The sequence below is a fragment of the Nomascus leucogenys genome, chromosome 8 (assembly GCF_006542625.1).
Source record: "Nomascus leucogenys isolate Asia chromosome 8, Asia_NLE_v1, whole genome shotgun sequence".
In the NCBI taxonomy this organism is placed as follows: domain Eukaryota; kingdom Metazoa; phylum Chordata; class Mammalia; order Primates; family Hylobatidae; genus Nomascus; species Nomascus leucogenys.
In genome coordinates, this window is record NC_044388.1 from 22,348,824 (window position 1) to 22,369,497 (window position 20,674).

Genomic DNA, 20,674 nt, shown 5'->3' on the forward strand with positions numbered 1-20,674 from the left:
GGATAAGTATTTAAAGTATATTCATTGACTTCATAACCAATCTTTTGGTACAACTGGAACCCCTCCAGCGCCCTTTTCAAGCTATTGCCTCTGGTCTATTTAAATGTATTGGGGACCACATGGAGACTTCTGGTAATGCTAAATCTCAATTAATCTAGAAATAGTAGTAAGTGCCTTTTAAATCTAAGTTTGGTTGTGACTTTATGGCTCATTCACTTGTCTGCATAAAAATAAAAATTTCTTATCTGATTTAAAAGCACAGTTTTTGGTGACATAAACCACCCTAGTGCATTCATTGTTTTGATTCACCCTAAGCTCTGCCTCTGTGATTTTGTCGATTTTTTTTCTTTTAATCCTCTAGATGTGCTTTTTTATTTTTTGCCCACTGTCCTCTTTGTGCTGTTTTTCCTTATCTTTGCTCCTTTTTCCTCTCCTCCCAGCCTAACAAATGTGTATTACTAAGGACTTCTAGTGGCTAATGTGGGAAGTGCCTCTCAGAAATACCCACAACTGTAAACAGTAGGTCCATGCAGTGCGCATCGGACATACAGCACCTGTGGAAAGTAGGAACCAAAGGCAATAAACTGGTTCTTTTGACTACATGATACTATTTATTTCATGAATGTTATGCTGAATCCAAATGGTTATTGAGTGAATGCAGAAGACACCCATATTACACTTGTATATGATAAGCATATGCCTGTATCTTATGTTCGTATGGTGATTACGTTCAGAAACTGCACTTAAAGTTTAACCTGTGAAATATGGCCCCCTTCTAAGTGTGTGAATATGATTATATATTAATTTAGGCTGAGAAGTGATAGAGACATTGATTGTGTCAGAGGAGGCTTTTTATAATTTGAAAATTCAACTAGATACCTACAGATAAGATGGGATGTTATTTTATAGGATTTTATCTGAAATGTAGTACAGAAGAGGTTCAGACTATATCAGGGTTTAGATAAAAGTTATGTAACAGGAAAGACACATTGATCCCTTAGGTACTACCCTAGCTCTGAAGTGAGCTTTATGAAAAGTTAGAGTATATTGGAAAAAGTTAGAGAATAGTTAGCTTCCTACATGTGGGCCCCGGGTCACTCTTAATTCATAATTCATTCCAGATTTATATAGCATTTGGTATCTGTTCTCTGGCAAGAAATGATCATTAAAATAGTTGAATACAGTGTTCAGGCAGACTTATATATGCCAAAACCATGCTTTGAATGTGGTAGAAACTGAGAGTTTAACTTAGACTTCAAATAAAATTGCATAGAAGAATTTTGTAAACAAATTTTTTGGAAATATTTTGAAGTATTCTCCCTTCTATAGTAAGTTCTACTACAAATACTTGTTTTGAAAATTCAAACTTGCTTGAATGCAGTTTATATGTTAGGTAACAATTTGAGCATACCAAAAATTTTGCATTTGCATGTGCAAAATTTTGTGTGAACTGAAATTACACACACACCCCTCAAACATCCACCATATTCTTCAATTCACAAAATGTGTTATGAGCTACACCCTGTATATCTTGTGTTACAATTTTCTGTTAGATTTCAGATCACCCTCCTTCCACCACTTCACAGTGACTCACAAGCTGCAACTCTTCCAACACCCACTTCCACCAGCAACCTTCAGGTCTTTTTCAAGGTTAAGTGCCGTATTTATTGTAGTATTTTTTCATTCTTTAACCATTTAACATATGCAGAACTGTGATGCTGTTTTTATTTGATGTCTTTTTTTAATGTGTCACTGCAAAATTTTTTAGTGTTGTGCCCCTAACCCACTTTCCTTATAAGCCCTGTGGTTTTTATTGCACAAATTTGTATAATGAGGTGAGTTTTAGGATTGCAGAACTGTCATACTGCAGTTACAGCAGGTCCTTGAATAATGTCATTTTGTTCAGCATCATTTCGTTATAACACTGAAGAGGAAAGAACAATTGATTCCCAGCTGGGGCCACTTGTATGGAGTTTGCATGTTCTCCCCACGTCTGTGTAGGTTTCCTCCAGGTACACCAGGTTCCCCCCACATACCAAAGATGTGAACTTCAGATGAGTTGGACAATCTTCAGGGTCTCAGTGTGAGTGAGTGTGGATGTGTGTGTGAGTGTGCCCTGCAATGGGATGGCATCCTGTCCAGGGTGGGTTCCCCCTTGTACCCTGACCTGCTGGGATAGGCTCTGGCCACCTTTGATCTGGAATAAGTGGGTTGGAAAATGAATAAATAAATGAATGAATGAATATAAGTTATTGGGAAATAAAAATTTATCAGGTATTTGACAATCATCCAAATGCGCGGCAATATTTGTTAACTGTTTTTGAGCTGTGTGGTAGTAGGAGGTTCCTCTGAAAATTTTCATTTTGCAAACATTTGTTGATTTAATACACCACCACTATGACTACTGTCACGAATTCACCACAAATTGAGTAAATAATGATCTTACTTGTTTTCATTAATCTTTCTTAAATGTGTGTATATTCACATTTATTTCAGCATTTAAAATTAGAAGTGTTTTGATCTTTGTTGAGAAGTTTGATGACGTTTTTGTGACCAGAAATACGCTGTGGAAACTTAACCCTTGTTTATATCAGTTAGCCTAGGGTAAAATTGGTTTCATTGTACCTTGTTCACTGAAAGTCACAGTTTCCAAGAACCTGTCCATGTTAAGAGAAGACTTACTGTATATTCTCCACAGTTACTCAAGACCACCAAATGAGCAGATCTGCAGCTTCCAATACTGTGGACTCACTCTCCTTCCAGCACCTCTCTCTGTACACGTCTGTAAATGTTTAGCATCCTTGTTCTTTTCCTGCCCTCTGACCACTCTTGCACCTGTCATACTAGTTATTATTCTCTCTGCTTATTCCAGTGATTCTGGAGCATCATGCAATGTTCATTCATCTTTAAAATTCCTCCCTCAGAAATGTAGACATTCTTTCATCTCAGCTACTACCTCTGTGCAGAAAATTTTCGATTATCCAGTGCCAGAACCAAGCTGTCACATAATTTCCGGTTGCTGCTCAAGATTCTTAGACTTCCCTACTGTAACCACCAGTTCAATTCAACTAAGCTGGAAGTTCACATCCTAAATGCATTAACATACTTAAAGGAACTGTAAAGCACTCTGGAACTGTGGGGTGTGTAACATGTTTAGTTGTAAACTGTAAAGCACTCTATAATTGTAAGGTGTGTTACAATTTTTCTTATCCTGACCAGTTTTCATCTCTTATCTTGGCTCTTCCTTCTGTGCCCACAGCAAATCAGCCTTGGAGTCATCCTCCATGTAATGTCTTCATGTCATCCTTTCTTTCCCAGCCCCTCTGCTGCCTCTCATGTCTCTCATATAGCAGTGGTCCCCACCTGCTTCCTGTTCCCACTTTTGTGCCCCCATCTGCCATTTCTTCCTCCATACTAATGCTTGCTTGTTCATGGTTCTGAAATTTTACTTTGTTCATAACACCTCTGCTTAAAATTGTCAAGGGTTTGTGATTAAATTCAAACTCTACAGTGTAGAAGTTCATATCTTACCAATCTGGCCCTCACTCCTTTTCTATCCATGTTTCCTTACATTCTCTAATATGAGTTGAGATGCCTAGAAAGTTTAACAATATCTTACATGATTTCAAGTCCTGGCCTTCTGCATCATGCCTGCAGTGGGGTCCTGTGTGTGACAGCACCCAAATATGCTCCTCTGTATGTTTGTTAACAGTTGAGTAGTGCTTTTTATCAAGCACATCTCAGGTTCTTTCTATAACTTTCTTTTATAGAGAGTTTTTCCCCCCTATAATTTGCGTAGTGGAAGATGTGGTAGTGGAAATGAAGTTTCATAAGAAACCTAGGACAAGTTACTCTGGAAACAGTTTGTTATTTAGAAAGTGTTTTCATAGTGACCTTGCTGGAAGGGAGGATGACCACAGCTCCTAATGATATGGCAGACCTCGGCCCCTGGATGGGCACCAGCTCTCTGTCCTCCCTGCAGTGGACTGCAGCCACAATGCTCCCCCCGTGTGAGATGGAAAGGGGAGCTGGGTTTAATTGTAGTGCACAGCTGGCCAAAGACCTCTACAGCAATAATCTTTTAGTATTTCAATTTAAATTTGTGACTTATATTATGTTCAAGTATTTAAAAGTACGTTGTGTTTTCCAACAATAACTTTATAAATGGTGCCTCTTCCATTAGTTCAACTTTGTAACATTTTTCTGTACTTGGAAGCTTTAGTAAAGGAAAAACTTACCTCTGGATTTCAGTTGAGAAGTCTCAAATCCCAATGTTTTAGAATCAAACTAAAATTCTTCACCCACACAGTAATAATTATTTTAAAGTGTTAAAAAGAGAGATTATATTGTTAACTCAGAGAGGTGTTTTTTTCAAGAGTGCAGAAAAAAGCACCAAAGCTTACAAATTCCCGAGGGCATCTTGATCTTACTTTCTGCCCCATTCACAGCATTAGTGAACTAACTGGCTTTGCAGGGCCAAACAGCACAAGGCTGACCACACACCAGGGACGTTGAGCTTTAAGAGGCTGTTTTAGTCCATTTTGTGCTGTTGAAACAGAATATCACAGCCTGGGCAATTTATAAAAACTAAAATTTCTTTTCTCACAGTTCTGGAGGCTGGGAAGTCCAAAATCAAGGCTCGGTATCTGGTGAGGGTCTTCTCACTGGCTCCTCACGTGGTGGGAGACAGAAGGGCACACTAGCTGAATGCTGTGTGAAACCTCTTTTATAAGGACCTTAATCCCATTGACTAGGGAGGAGCCATCATGGCTTCATCACCTTTTAAAGTCCCTGCCTGTTAATACAATCACATTGGCAATACTTGAATTTTGAAGGGGACACATTTAAACCATAACAGAGGCTGCCATTCAGAAAGTTCTGACTAGATGGGAAAAAATTACTTTGGATTGAATGAGTTCCTATTTTTTGAAAACCTTATCCATGATCACATTTGCTCTTCTGTTTTCATCCCTGGAGTCCAGAGAAGCAAGTCCTGCTTTGGTCCAGTCCTCCCAAGGTCATCCTGAGCCTGGTGGTGCCTGAAGCCACATCTTGCCACCTGGGCGTTTACTGGTCCACTGAGGCCTATCATGGATCTCCAAGGTGGTCATGGCAGTTTGGGGGCATCCAGTGGTTAGGGCCAGGTGTATACTGCGTCATTTTTGTAAGTCCATTGGCATGTTTGAGAATGATAATCTTTACATTTTTTGAGTTTGGAAAGATACTTCCCTGTTATGTGTCAAGTAATCATAGAATCCATGTGAAAGAACAAAGTTGTTTTTACTATCTAGCCTTTTTCTTTTATAGCACCTTTAAGACTTCTCAGACTTTGTAACTTCATTAGAAACAGCTACAACAGAAGATGCAGTAGCACATCTGTGTTGAGTAGGACAGGCAAAGAAAGGAGTTTAGAGGTTGGGATTTTCTATCTGAAACTGAGATTCAAAACAAGATAAAGGGGAAAAAATCTAGAATTCAGAAGATGTTATTACTAAAATTTATTTCACCCAAGTATTTAAAATTATTGACAAACTGCTTTTATAATTATTAACAAAATCTGTGTTCTTAAGATGAAGGGCAATTCAGTGAATTGTCTGAAATCAGACACAGGGTCCTTATATAAAACCACAGACTTGCTTATTCTGAAAATGGAATTTTCCTAGTTGATAAGCAAGTTTCAAAACAGAATATGAAGGAGCAGTCTATAGAAATCTAGTAATATATAATATATTTATATAATAATAACCCTTCTCATAGCTGTATCTATAAACAGAGAAGTTGACTTTACACTAACATGGGAGTTACTTTCAAAACATAGCACTCTGATGAAAGGCATATCTGGTTTCTTTCCAGCTTAATAAAATATAAATTTTAATTTTTACTTTGCCTTTAGTTGAAATTTCCTGCTTTTCATCTGCTCAAATTCTGTATTAAAATCTTATATTAGAGGTGATAAAATTTATGAAATAGATTTCTAGGCTATGTCACATCCATAGATTTTCCAAACACTTTAGTTCCAGAAATGTAGGAGGTACTGGTAACAGGCCAGTGATATAAAATCCGTTAGCAACAACTATATAAAAGCATCTTGCCCTAGAAAAAACAATATAAGCATCCATGTGGCGAGTTACTCAGGCTGGCAGCAGAGTGTCTGATTGCTGTGCCAAGACTTACACCTGTGTGTTTATAGGGGCTTGATGAAATTCATGCATTTGCATTAATGCAAATAATGCTTATATAATTAACCACTCTACTTGGCCTTGCATTGTAGTGACATATCAGTGTAATATACACAGAGAAAACAAGATAAAGTAGTTTTTTCCTTTGGCTCATGCATCGATATCACTACCCGCACATCTGCTTTTGTCTAATCTGAGATGCTTATTCTAGTAGTTTCACATTAAATATAAATTATTTATTATTTATAATAATGAATTGTAAAATAGAGCCAAGTAATTTATTGCTGTCATTTTAAAATGTTTTCTCAAAGTGCTTTATAGAAACATTATTCTAAAAAACAACTTTGGGTCAATGTTAGTAGCTGAGATATTACTATATTGTATGTAGCACCTTTTAGGAGTTACAAAATTTCTTCTGCTTTTGTGCTTTCTTCGGATTGGAATGGCCTTTCCTCTTCACTTGTGCAATTGCCACTCATGTGTCAAGACCTATAATGGTTCTGTGGGAAAAGCAGAGGCTTCAAGACCAAACAGAATACCAGTTTCATGACTTACTAATTACAGTTATTTTGCCTATAATACCAGATTACCTTGAAAGGTTGCTTATGTTTCAGGTAGGTCTTCAGTGTTCACATCTGTAAAACTAACCTCATAATTACTCACCTCACATGGATAATGTGATCAGTAAATAAAATAGAAAGCACCAGGTACATACTGATGCAGAGATGTTGAATTACTTTCATCTTGATTCATTCAACCAACACTTGTACTATTTATAATCACAGCTTGTTATAAAGTAGCAGACCCAGACAGAAAGTGGCCCCTGCTAGATCAGCTGGTGGCCCCACGTTGCCTCTGCTGCATCCTCAGTGCCATGTGCACTACATTCAATCATAATTGACGGCAGAATGAAAGGGAAACATCAGCCTGCTGAGTAGGGGCCTGAAGGCCCATCGCCTAACCTGTCCTCTAAGCCTGCTGGACTCTACATCTGGTGTTGCTATAGGAGCCCACAGTCCTGAGAGCTTCCTTAAGAGCACCTAGAGGAGCTCTTAGACTCAAGGAGAATTTATGCAATACTACAAAAGTTGAAGATTAATATATGCCTGTTAAGAACAAGAACTATAAACTGTTAACCATACATTAATTTAATTATAAATATGTACCCCAAAACTATAAAAAGATACTTCCTTCTGAAGCAAGTAGTACAAATATTTGATAACAGGTGTGACAATGTGAATCATCTCTGCTGAGGTCTGGATATGTTTTCTGCCTGCCTTGTCTAAGCTTTGCTCATTGTTTACTATGGGCCTACCTTCTCCTAGGCTGGTTCCCTCTGGAATTCCCCTCTAATACAGTCTGCAAATGCCTCCTGCTGTTAACTTTCAAACCTAAGAGGAATGGCTTCTCACTATTTGTGTTCTCCACCCTGATGTATTAGTCATCTTCATATTTTATATACTACTCATGAGTGGGGGGACGATAGTCACTGTCATTATCAGCAGAGGAACTTCCTGTATTGAAATCTAAGCCACAGGCAGATCCTTCTGTGGGTGTCAACATGGATACCATTACACCACAAGTGCTTCACCATTAAATATCCCGCCAAAGGGCTGTAGCTTCAGAATATTGGATTTTATCACATCCAGTAGCTCACAGGTTACAATAGCAATCCCACCTTTTTAGTTATTGTTTGTGCATCTGTTTTATTTCCGTACCATAGTCCCAGTGCAGCAATTGTTCTTTTTTTTTATATATATATACTTTAAGTGCTAGGGTGCATGTGCTTCATACTCAGCCCTTAGCTCAGGGTCCCACACATAGAGGGCCTCAGTAAACGATTGTCCCAAGAATAAACAAATGATCCTCCAAGTGTTACAGAGTTTAGGAGGCAGATGAGCTTCTATATCTGGACTCTTGAGATGGATGTGCATTTATTCAGCCTTATGTATATTTTATAGCTGGAAGATGCATAATTATTTATCCTTTGGTGATACTTAAACTGGAAGATGATTCTAAGAATCATAATGCAACTTGTTTCTCTGAGCTTCATCACACCCAGCTTTTCAAGTGGAACTAAAATTAGTCATGAGTATTGGAAACATTGCCAGTGAACATATGAAAAGAGGGCATTCAGCTAATTTGGGGCTACCAGAAAATGCTCTGCCAGGCCTCCTGGATAAATGGGGAGTCAGCCGTGACAGCTGCCACTTGCAAGTGTCTTCATTGCGCCAGTCGCTTCTCACACATCCTTTCATTTAATGCTCACATTATAAGGTGTAATGTCTTTAATAAGCTTATTTTATGGGTAGGAAATTAGGGTTATGAGGTTAAATATCTTGTCCTAGATGACAAAGCTAATGAGTAATAGAACCAGGATTGGAACCCATGTAAATCTTTGCTCTTTCTACCGCTACACCACTCCCAAGATGAGTTTCTCATCTGCATGTGTGAGCCTCTGCTTAACGCTGCCGTTTTGTTCTCCTCCACGCCTTCTGCTTTTGCTCCTGTCCTCATTTGTTTAATGACTGGGTTCATTTCCTTGATCATATTTTTTTTTTCCTTCTCCTGTTTGAATGATGGGGGCACAGTTGGCCAGTTCTTTGATACTAAGCTGTAACAATCACCATCCTTGCTTGAAGAAGTCCTTGCTTCTTTGTATCTCTCATTTGGCTTGACATCAAAGCTGAAAAAGGTTACTGATGACAGTATGAACCTTTTCAATATGCAAATTATGTAGTGGTACAAACGACTTTATATCAGTATAATAAAGTTCTTAACGATTCATTTTTATCACTGCCTGTTCAATATGTCAAGCTGTAAAATAGAATATTTTAATTTACAGGAATGACTCAGATCTTGAAGAATGAATGTGAAAATACTGAATTCCAAAGTGCAAACTCTGCCATAGGCTGTGGACTTCTTGAGGACAGGGGTTGTATCCTGTAGGTCAGGTATACCTGACCTGGTTTCCACACAGGGGCTGCCTGCAGTAGACCCCAGCGATGATTAAAGATACATTATGAAGGAGTAAATAGATGCCTGCCTTGGCCTTTAAACTTTTGATGTTTACCAGGTTTTTAGAACTGTGCAAGTTGATAAATACTATCTGACTAACCTTAAGAAGCTAATACACTTTTTAAGAGACATGTTGATTATATTTTAAATAAGTGTAACTTACCAAAATATGGTGGTTTTTGAATTACGCAAATAATCCAACCTACATGTATTTAGTTACTATAAAATAATTACTATGGCAATTAGTGATAAATGCTATAAAGAAAAATAAGGCAGGCCAGGTGCAGTGGCTTATGCCTGTAATCCCAGCACTTGGGAGGCCGAGGTGGCAAGATCACTTGAGCCTGGGAGTGTAAGACCAGCCTGGGCAACATAGCAAGATCCCATCTCTACAGAAAATTTTAAAAATTAGCCAAGCCTGGTGGCACACACCTGTAGTCCCAGCTACCTGGGAGATGGAGGCTAGAGGATTACTTGTGCCTAGGAGTCGGAGAGTGCACTGAGCTGTGATTGCGCCACTGCACTCCAGCCTGGCTGACAGAACAGACAGTGTCTCTTAAAAAAAAAAAAGAAAAAAAAATGAGGCAGAAATGAAAGGAATGGATGGGTGTTTATTACTTAAAATATGATGGTCATGTAAAATAGATGAGTAATATTATAATGCAAAATATTTGAATATTTAAATACAAATATGTAGAATTTATACTAAGGTAGATATCATAATTGTACCCATCTGAGCCATGAGACTTGTTTCTGGTTATCCCATTTCCTTTTCATACTGATTTTAGAGCCAACAAGATTACTTCAGAGGGATCTTTTCCTAGCTTTTTGGTGAGTAAAATAATGGATCAACTGTTCACTGATTCTTTCTCTTCTTCAAGCTTGGGCTCTTAAAACAAGCACATGCAATTTGGAACAAGAATTAAAATTTGAACATTTTAAAAACCATTAATAGGAACATAAAAATACTAGTTTTAGAGGTACTATTAGTGATGAATGGTATCAAATAAATGCTATTTTTTAATTCTCATTGTTTGTTTTAAACTGAATTTCAGATGAAGACATTTTGGCTGAAATGAGTGAAGTGTGTAGGTGTTGAAGTTTTCTATAAGATGAAGTTGAAAATTTTGTTAAAATGGATAACCAAAAATACAATTTAAAACTCAGATCAGATTTGCACGCATATTTGTAGCTTTTCACACTGAAATGAACTCAGTTCAGTATATTAGCTCAGGGTTCAAGTTCAGTGTTGTACTAGCCTCACTGCACTTGGAAAGTAATACTATTCACATCTTGTTTTAACCATTATGTGGGGATGCATGATTTTATCATTTTCACATGCACATTTGAAGTTGAGTAATGGAAAGTCAGATAAAAAAAGTGTTTAATATCATCACATCAGCCTGTTTTAGGAGAAGAGCGTTGTGCATGAATGCAGGAGGGGATCTAGTTGTCAGGTATAATCTCATGTCTGGATGTTCCCTTTGCAGATGATTCAGTCCCTCAAGGCGTTGATTGAAAATGCAGATGCTGTATATGAAAAGATCGTACATTGTCAGAAGGCAGGTAAGTGAAAGTTTGTTTCCTCTCTTTCAGATAAAATTAATGGCATCATATACTTTGCCCCAAAACTGTTTCATTTTTTGGATGCCATATCAAGAAAATCAAATAAGAAAATTATTTTTCTACATCTAAAGAAAATACCAATTCAGTGGTTCTCAGCCTTAGGTAACAAACTCACCTGTGGGGACCATTCAAAATACATCAACATTGGTCTGAGGTGTGGGGCTGGGAATTAATAACTATTTTAAATTCCCAGGTGTTTCTAATGTACAGCCAAAATTGAGAAACTCTGCACTAATCTCTTCTTCAGTGTTAACTGTGTTGCCAAAGCTCCTGCTGGTCACCCATGACTCTGGTACACAGTAGGATAGGTAAAGCTTGAGTAGAGGGAGAATGGCTTCTTGTAAAGGAGATGGGCACCAGTTACAACCTCCTGACACTTTTTAGTACACTGGCATTTTCACGTGCTGATAAATTCATTAATTTAACATCAAAATGTTATACCAGATTATAAAATTCTTCTTATATAAACAATCATCCAGTTAATTTTAGCTGTGGTAAAAACCAAAAAATTCAGTATTCTGCATTGTAATAAAAATAGACAAAATGGAGTTATTTTAGTTTTCTAATTTTTTGAGTGTTGATTTGGGAGATTCTAATATGGAGAATATTTTCAAGTCATAAAAAAAAACTGTCCTGACTTTCTAAGGTTTTTTTGGTTGCTGTTCTTTAAAACCAAGAAACTATATTGCCTACCCTGAAAAAAAAAAATCCCTTATCTCAGAAATGAACTTGTTTAAAATAGATCGAAGATAAGGATATGTGTGACTTTTTTTTTCTAGTATCTATTGAAAGAGTATTCATATTAGTGACTAATCTACAAACTCCACAATCCCCATCTTGTTTTAGTCATCTTGTCAGCAAATATTGTTAGCAAAGTGGTCTTTCTACTTCTAGTCCTTTCCAAGCTAACTCTCCCTACAATCTACATTTAATTATTCAAACACAGTTTTTATCTACAACACAATCTACAAATTATTGAACAGGAGATATGGAAGTAAACACAGTAAATATATTGAATACTTACCGTGTGTTACTCAGGAGTCTCAAGTTGGTGTGTGAGGCACTGGGGAGACATTGGTGTTTGTGTAGAGCAGGAGAGGGACTGAGCTTTCAGGTACTGACCGTAATAGCTGTGTGCAGAGAATGTCCATGGGCAGACCTGATGGGAGGCAGCTGGCAATAGATAAGGAAGGTGCTTCTGGAGAGTGAGGGAGGAAAGGAAGGGATGGTGAGCCATCTACCCTCTGCTTCGGGCTGCCTGTCCCCATTCCCTGTGTTTCTACATAATCAGATTTGCACACACCACTCATCTGCTGAGACTTCTTTCTCTGCCCTCTCTGCCAATCTGTACTTTCCTCTTTTTCAATTATCTCAACAGTCTTCTAGGAGACCTTTCAAGATTCCAGGATTTATGTTACCTAAAGCATTCTATTCAGCCCTTTAAACCTTTAATTTGCTTCACTTGGTAGGGCTTCTTCAGTTATTGTGTATTTTATTAATGCATTCCATCTTGTAAACAGGATAATAACCTCCTAAAGCACAAAGATTATATATCAAGTTGCTCTCTGTATCTTACGCATGACATCTGTTCTAACATTCTGCGCAGAGTAGTTGCCCAAATATTAACTAACTAAATATGATTTGATTTTAATTATTTGATTCCATTCAATGCATGTATTGCTATGAAAATTGTGGACTTTGTGGAATTTGAAAAAAAGAACTGTTTATCAGAAAAAAACTATTCAACAATTTGAGTTATTGTCAATTCACTGGTTTATGAAATTTGATAATTTTGAGTATAATGTGGCCTTCTGTTTATGTTTGATTTCAGTAAGGGATACATGTGCTTGTACTTAAAAAGCTGAAGAATTTTATCTATTAGGGATTTTGATTAGGATGGGGGGAGAATAACCACTGTGTAATGGTTCAAGTTCCTCTGGGTTTAAAGATCTTTAGAAGCACGTAAAGATTATCTTTTGGTTTCACAGTTACTGCTGAACGCCTACACAGCCCTTCTGTTATCCCAAGTACTTATTTTAGAGTCCCTTGATCTTTTGTTTCTCATGTTTACAATTATGGTAAGGACATATAGTCATTAGTCATATGGAGAATTGCTAATTTGTATTGGGCTCGAAAGACATTTGCATAAGATCTTACTTTTGATAAGTAATTGTTATTCTGCTTGCCAACAGATATAGGTCAACAAAGTGCTGCAAGAGAGGATTATTTTAGATATATTTCAAATTTTAAAGCACAAACATATATTTTTATTAGTTAAAACCTTGTTTAAATAGAATGGAAATAAAGAGTCAGACATCCACCCCCAAACACATGTTAAAAAATGTCGCCAGTTCACAAGGGTTTGGGCTCTTGGCTATGTAATCTATTTTTTACATAGGGACATGCTTATGCTGATGTTAGTACTGGGAAGAGGAAGCATGGCAGGAGAGGAATGCTGAGAAGTGAAGACCTCCAACCAAGGTAGGCTAGGAACCTATGCATCCCAGCAGTGGAGGACCCAAAGGGACCATGGAAAGAGCAGTGGAAACAACTCGGAGATGCGCAGTTGGAGGCAGTCTGCCTGCATAGTCTTCTCTGTTAAGAAGAGAATGCAGTAGCACGGAGAATTGGGGTAAAAGAGAAATTTTAATAACAAAACCATGTTGCTAGGAATATATAAACGACCCAGTGAAGAGGAAGACATTAATAGATGAGACAGAGATTCAGGATGAAGGATGTGAGGTCAGGAATGAAGTACAGTTGTGAAACACTTGACCTTAGAAAGGGAGAAAGGTTCCTCGTCTGAGATAATATAGAAAGCCGTGACATTTAGAAAAATTCTGAAAAAGAGAGGAGTGTTTTCCATTGACGAGGTAAACAGGGAAGTAGTGTCATAGGAGAACACCAATTTGGGGGTGAGGAAGTGAAAGCGGGGATTCAAGACAGGGGCAAGAGTATGGGGACTTTGCTCAGAGTCAGAGATCAGCAGTGCCAGTCAAAGGGACTGATTAAATATCAGATCCTGCAGGGGTGATATGGGATGCGTGAGTCTGGGCCGCCATGAGAGTGAGAAGTGATGTGGCCGTTCAAGAATGGGTCTCTATAATTCTTAAGCCCAGGCAGACACATGCATACACATTCTCAAGTAGGAGATTGGTAAGGAACACCAGCAGGAGAGCTGAACAGGAGTCTGCAGAGGGAGAAACATCATAAAAGTTCATTTGTTAGAAATGTATAAAAGTTGGGAAAAGATTTGTCAAATTCTTTCAGGGCCAAAGTCTTTTCCAATTTCTAATATCAGGGCAAAAGTCTTTTCCACTTTCTAATATCTATGTTTTTGTCTCTTTAAATGCCAAAACTGTAAACCATTTTTGAATTATAATTTCTTTCTAGTCACTGAATTGGTATGCTTAATAAAGGATAGGAAGATGATCAAGAAGGAAACCCAAACTGCTTTCCCTCAGTGAGCTAGGTGTTTCTATCAGGTAATTTTAAATGGAAAATAAATTGTTCTCTGGAGGAGGAAAAAACCAAATCAATGACATCCTGTTAAAGATGGTGAATTAACAAATGCTTTTAATCTCTACTCTAAAACCTCATTAAAATGACAGTAAAGGGTTTGTTTTTTTTAAGCCACAAATCCATAAGGACAAAGAAAACGGGAGCAACAAAATTCTAGAAACTGAGTAACAGCTGAACAAGTGATAATTGGCTTAGCTGCCCACTCAGGAACCTGAATTTGAAGCTGGTCTTGAGGGGCCTGACACAGCCTGACTCACAGACCAACCACCAGCTCAGATCTAACCTGGTGACCATGTACCTCTGCGAACTGGGGTAAAGCTAGTGATAAAAGAGAGGAACTGTCTGGAAGCTGGATTAATTAACACTTAGATCTCTGTGTCCTGACAGTGGGGAGGTTAAAAATAGCAAAATTCTCATTCTTCATATGGGGAATTTAATAGATGATGCTTGAAAAACAATGCTAAGTAAACAATATAAGCATGTTACTTGGAAATATGAACATAAATACTAAGGAAGGGAAACAATCAGCTAAAGGCATTGAATGTGACTGCTTCTGGGGAGGGAGAATTGTGGACGATTATTTGGTTCTTTATGTACGTGCATAATTCTAGCAAAAATAAAAACTAAATTCGAAGAAAAAAGAAGGAAGGAATCAAGGGGCAAAAGCTGCCACAGGAACTGAGGATGTTCCCAAAGATGTGATCCCACACCCACAAGGCCTGGGACAGTGTTAGATTGCAGAGGTGCAAAGAGCCTGCATAGGACCCCTGCTGGCTTCCCCGCTTTCATGGGTGTGCCCCAGGCAGAGGTGATGCCTGCATGCCTGGGAGGATGAGAGCATGGTTCCTCTTCTGGCAGGAGAATCTGTTCTGTGCACTTTCAGAATGACTGTTAGGAGGGAGGATCAAACTAAATGAAAGATGACCCAGCCCTCTCCAGACCTCTTTAAATGGAAGGTTCTTTGCTAAAAGCTCCAACGTATTTTCATGCATGGCTAGGGTTGCATCATCACTGAGTAAAGTGGGATCAAAGAAAATAACTTTCCAAATAATAAAAACTGTAATTACCCTTTATTTTAATCAATTTAATGGGAAATTTTCAGTGGATCTTATCCATCCCTGCTTTCGTACATTAGATTTGCCAAAAATAATTTGAACATTTGTTTTGAAGACCCAGGGTCATCTTGAGATGCTGCAGTTTAATGCAGTGATTTCTTGGAGGCTTTAAGTTTGGAGGCCCCTTAACCTGCACACACAGCAGCCTGCCTGCTGTGACTGTTCGGATCTGGACGTGGTGTTAATAGTTTAATTCCATCTCCTTTCATTAAACTCTCACTTCCTACTGCTTTGTACTGTATTTCCAACTGTCTGTTTGTATACCACTCTTTTTTTTCTCTTATATTTGCTGCTTCCAGTCTGCTGGGCAGTTGATGTCTCCCCTGTGACCAGGCGATTTATCCTAAAAGAGGATGAGGCCCTGACACACTCCTGCATGGGAAAAACCAGCAGAATGTCAGGCCAGACCTACATGACCTGGATTTAATTGCTCAGAGACTTTTTTTTTTTTTCAAACTCCTCAGATCTCAGTGTGCTCCTAGCAGCTGAGGTTATCAGATAAGTAAGCCATCACCATCTGTCACTTGGTTCATGCACATCATCTTGCCCAACATAGTAAAGAAAATCATCTGCGAGATTCATTCTGAAAGCACTTCACAAGTGTTCTGTTTGAAAGTACAGTTGACCCTTGGACAACACAAGTTTGAACAGCATGGGTCCACATATATGTGAGTTTTTTCAGTAAATATACTGAAACATTTTTTGGAGGTTGGCAACAATTTGAAAAAAGACAGATGAACCATGTAGCGTGGAAATATCAAAAAATTTAGGAAAAATATAGGCCACAAATGCATAAAATATATGTAGGTTCTAGTCTATTTTATCATTTACTGCCATAAGATATGCACAAATCTGTTATAAAAAGTTAAAATTTATCAAAACTTATGCACACACTTAAAGCCCATACATGACATCATTCACAGTTAAGAAAAATGTAAACAAATGTAAGATGCACTATTAACTCATAACTGCTAAAATTAACTCCAAAATATACTTTGCTACTGTAATAATTTCATAGCCACCTCCTGTTGCTGTTGTGCTGAGCTCAAGTGTTGGGAGTATCTGCTTAAAACGCTGTGTGATGCTAATCATCTCTGACTGAGCAGTTTATCATTCCAGTAAATTGCATTCACAGTAAAAAGTGATCTCTCACAGTTATAGCATATTATTCATCATGTTTAGTGCAATACCATAAACCTTGAGTAACACCATGGGACCTATATGAAGTGCCACTGGTGATACTGTAAGTGCTCCCAAGAAGCACAGAAGAGTCATGACATTACAAGAAAGAGTTGAATTGCTTAGTATGTACTATAGATTGAGGTCTGCAGTTGACTGCCATTTCAGGATAAAGGAATCCAGCATAAAGACTGTTCTAAAAAAAAAGAAAAGAAAATTAATGAAGCAATTTTTGCAGCCATACCAGCAGATATGAAAACCTTGCACTTCTTGTGCAAAGTTTTTTTTAATCTCACATTGAAAATACAACTTTTAGGTGGGTACAGGATTGCCATACAAAAGGCACACCTATAGACTAATATGATTCAAAATAAAAAGTGAAGTCATTATATGACAATTTAAAGTAAAGGATCCAAAGCTGGAGAATTTAATGCCAGCAAAGGATGGTTTGATAATTTTAGAAAGAGGTTTGGCTTAAAAAATGTCAAGGTAATAGGCAAAGCAGCTTCTGTCAACCAGCAGGCAGCAGACAAGTTCCCAGATGCCATTAAGAAAGTCATTGATTCAAATTATCCTTGTTTGCAGATAATATGATCTTATGTTTGGAAAAGCCCAAAGACTCCACCAAAAATCTGTTAGAACTGGTAAACAAATGCAGTAAAGCTGTAGGATACAAAATCAGAATGCAAAAATCAGTAGCATTTCTATATGCCAACAGTGAATAATTTGAAAAGGAAATTTAAAAAGTAATCCCACTTAAAATAGCCCCAAGTAAAATTAAATACCTAGGAATTAACTTGAAGAAGTGAAACATCTCTACAATGAAAACTATAAAACACTAATGAAAGAAATTAAAGAGGGCACACATAAAAAAATGGAAAGATATTCCATGTTCATGGATTGGAAGAATCAATATTGTTAAAATGTCCATACTACCCAAAGCAATATACAGATTCAATACAATCGCTATCAAAATACCAGTGACATTCTTCATGGAAATTGAAAAAAAAATCCTAACATTTATTTTTATTTTTTATTTTTTTTCTTTTTATTTTTTTTTATTTTTTTTATTATACTTTAGGTTTTAGGGTACATGTGCACAATGTGCAGGTTTGTTACATATGTATGCATGTGCCATGTTGTTTTGCTGCACCCATTAACTGGTCGTTTAGCATTAGGTATATCTCCTAATGCTGTCCCTCCCCCTCCCCCCACCCCACAACAGTCCCCGGAGTGTGATGTTCCCCTTCGTGTGTCCATGAGTTCTCATTGTTCAATTCCCACATATGAGTGAGAACATGCGGTATTTGGTTTTTTGTCCTTGCGATAGTTTACTAAGAATGATGTTTTCCAGTTTCATCCATCCTACAAAGGATATGAACTCATCATTTTTTATGGCTGCGTAGTATTCCATGGTGTATATGTGCCACATTTTCTTAATCCAGTCTATCGTTGTTGGACATTTGGGCTGGTTCCAATTCTTTGCTATTGTGAATAGTGCCGCAATAAACATACGTGTGCATGTGTCTTTATAGCAGCATGATTTATAGTCCTTTGGATATATACCCAGTAATGGGATGGCTGGGTCAAATGGTATTTCTAGTTCTAGATCCCTGAGGAATCGCCACACTGACTTCCACAATGGTTGAACTAGTTTACAGTCCCACCAACAGTGTAAAAGTGTTCCTATTTCTCCACATCCTCTCCAGCACCTGTTGTTTCCTGACTTTTGAATGATGGCCATTCTGACTGGTGTGAGATGGTATCTCACTGTGGTTTTGATTTGCATTTCTCTGATGGCCAGTGATGATGAGCATTTTTGCATGTGTTTTTTGGCTGCATAAATGTCTTCTTTTGAGAAGTGTCTGTTCATGTCCTTCGCCCACTTTTTGATGGGGTTGTTTGTTTTTTTCTTGTAAATTTGTTTAAGTTCATTGTAGATTCTGGATATTAGCCCTTTGTCAGATGAGTAGGTTGCAAAAATGTTCTCCCATTCTGTAGGTTGCCTGTTCACTCTGATGGTAGTTTCTTTTGCTGTGCAGAAGCTCTTTAGTTTAATGAGATCCCATTAGTCAATTTTGGCTTTTGTTGCCATTGCTTTTGGTGTTTTAGACATGAAGTCCTTGCCCACGCCTATGTCCTGAATGGTATTGCCTAGGTTTTCTTGTAGGATTTTAATGGTTTTAAGTCTAACATTTAAGTCTTTAGTCCATCTTGAATTAATTTTTGTATAAGGTGTAAGGAAAGGATCCAGTTTCAGCTTTCTACATATGGCTATCCAGTTTTCCCAGCACCATTTATTAAATAGGGAATCCTTTCCCCATTTCTTGTTTTTGTCAGGTTTGTCAAAGATCAGATAGTTGTAGATATGTGGCATCATTTCTGAGGACTCTGTTCTATTCCATTGATCTATGTCTCTGTTGTGGTACCAGTACCATGCTGTTTTGGTTACTGTAGCCTTGTAGTATAGTTTGAAGTCAGGTAGCGTGATGCCTCCAGCTTTGTTCTTTTGGCTTAGGATTGACTTGGCGATACGGGCTCTTTTTTGGTTCCATATGAACTTTAAAGTAGTTTTTTCCACTTCTGTGAAGAAAGTCATTGGTAGCTTGATGGGGATGGCACTGAATCTATAAATTACCTTGGGCAGTAAAATCCTAACATTTATATGGAACCCCTAAAGACCCAGAATATTCAAAGCTATCTGGAGCAAAAAGAACAATACTGGAGGAATCATATTATCTGCCTTCAAATAATACTGCAGAGTTATAGTAATCAAAATCACATGATAATGGTATAGAAGCAGACACATAGACCAATGGAACAGAATAGAGAACCCAGAAAGAAATCTACACACCTACAGTGAACTCATTTTCGACAAGGGTGTCAAGATTATACAGTGGGGAAAACACAGTGTCTTCAGTAAATGGTGCAGGGAAAACTGGATATCCATATGCCGAAGAATGAAACTAGACCCCTATCTCTCTCCTTATACAGAAATCAAATCAAAATTTAAATCTGTGACATCAAACTGTGAAACTACTACAAGAAAACACTGGGGAAACTTTCCAGGCATTGGATTAGGCAACGATTTCTTGAGTAATACCCCACAAGCACAGGCAACCAAAGCAAAAATGAACAAATGGGATCACATCGAGTTAAAAGGCTTCCACACAGTAAAGGAAACAAACAACAAAATGGAGAGATAACACACTGAATGGGACAAGGAATTAGTAACCCGAGTATATAAGGAGCTCAAACAACTCTGTAGGAAAAAAAGTCTAATAATCCAATTTTAAAATGGGCAAAAGGTTTAATAGGAATTTCTCAAAAGAAGACATACAAATGAAAAACAGGCATATGAAAAGGTGCTCAATATCATTGATCCTCAGACAAATGCAAATCAAAACTAAATGAGATATCATCTCGCTGCAGTTAAAATGGCTTTTATCCAAAAGTCAGTCAATAACAAATTCTGGCGAGGCTGTGGAGAAAAGGGAACCCTCATACATTGATGGTGGGAATGTAAATTAGTACAACCATTATGGAGAGCAGTTTGAAGGTTCCTCAAAAAAACTGAAAATAGAGCTACCATATGATCGAGAAATCCCACTGCTGCATGTATACCCAAAAGAAAGGAAATCAGTATATCAAAGAGATACCTGCACTCCCATGTTTATTGCAGCATTGTTCACAATAGCCAAGATGTGGAAGCAACCTAAGCATCTACCAACAGTTGAATGGATAAAGAAAATGTGATACTTACACACAATGGAGTGCTATTCAGCCATGGAAAAGAATGAGGTCCTATCATTTGCAACATGGATGGAACTGGAAGTCATTATGTTAAGTGGAATAAGCCAAGCACAGAAAGACAAACATCACATGTTCCCAATTATTTTTGGAATCTAAAAATCAAAACAATTGAACTTATGGAGATAGAGAATGGAAAGATGGTTACCCGAGGCTGGGAAAGGCAATGGGAGGTCAGGGCGGCGTAGGTGGGGATGGTTAATGTGTACCAAAAAAAAAAAAGGA

At 37.8% G+C, this 20,674-nt stretch overlaps 1 protein-coding gene across 2 annotated transcripts in view; it reads left to right on the forward strand.

The window, feature by feature from the left end:
- Window positions 1–20,674, forward strand: part of PLCL2 (phospholipase C like 2) — a 198,214-nt gene that overhangs the window by 138,226 nt on the left and 39,314 nt on the right. For both annotated transcript variants that reach the window (XM_030816872.1, XM_030816873.1), the window contains exon 5: window positions 10,688–10,763. In XM_030816872.1, coding sequence (XP_030672732.1) covers window positions 10,688–10,763 — 76 coding nt within the window. The remainder of the gene's footprint in view (window positions 1–10,687; window positions 10,764–20,674) is intronic.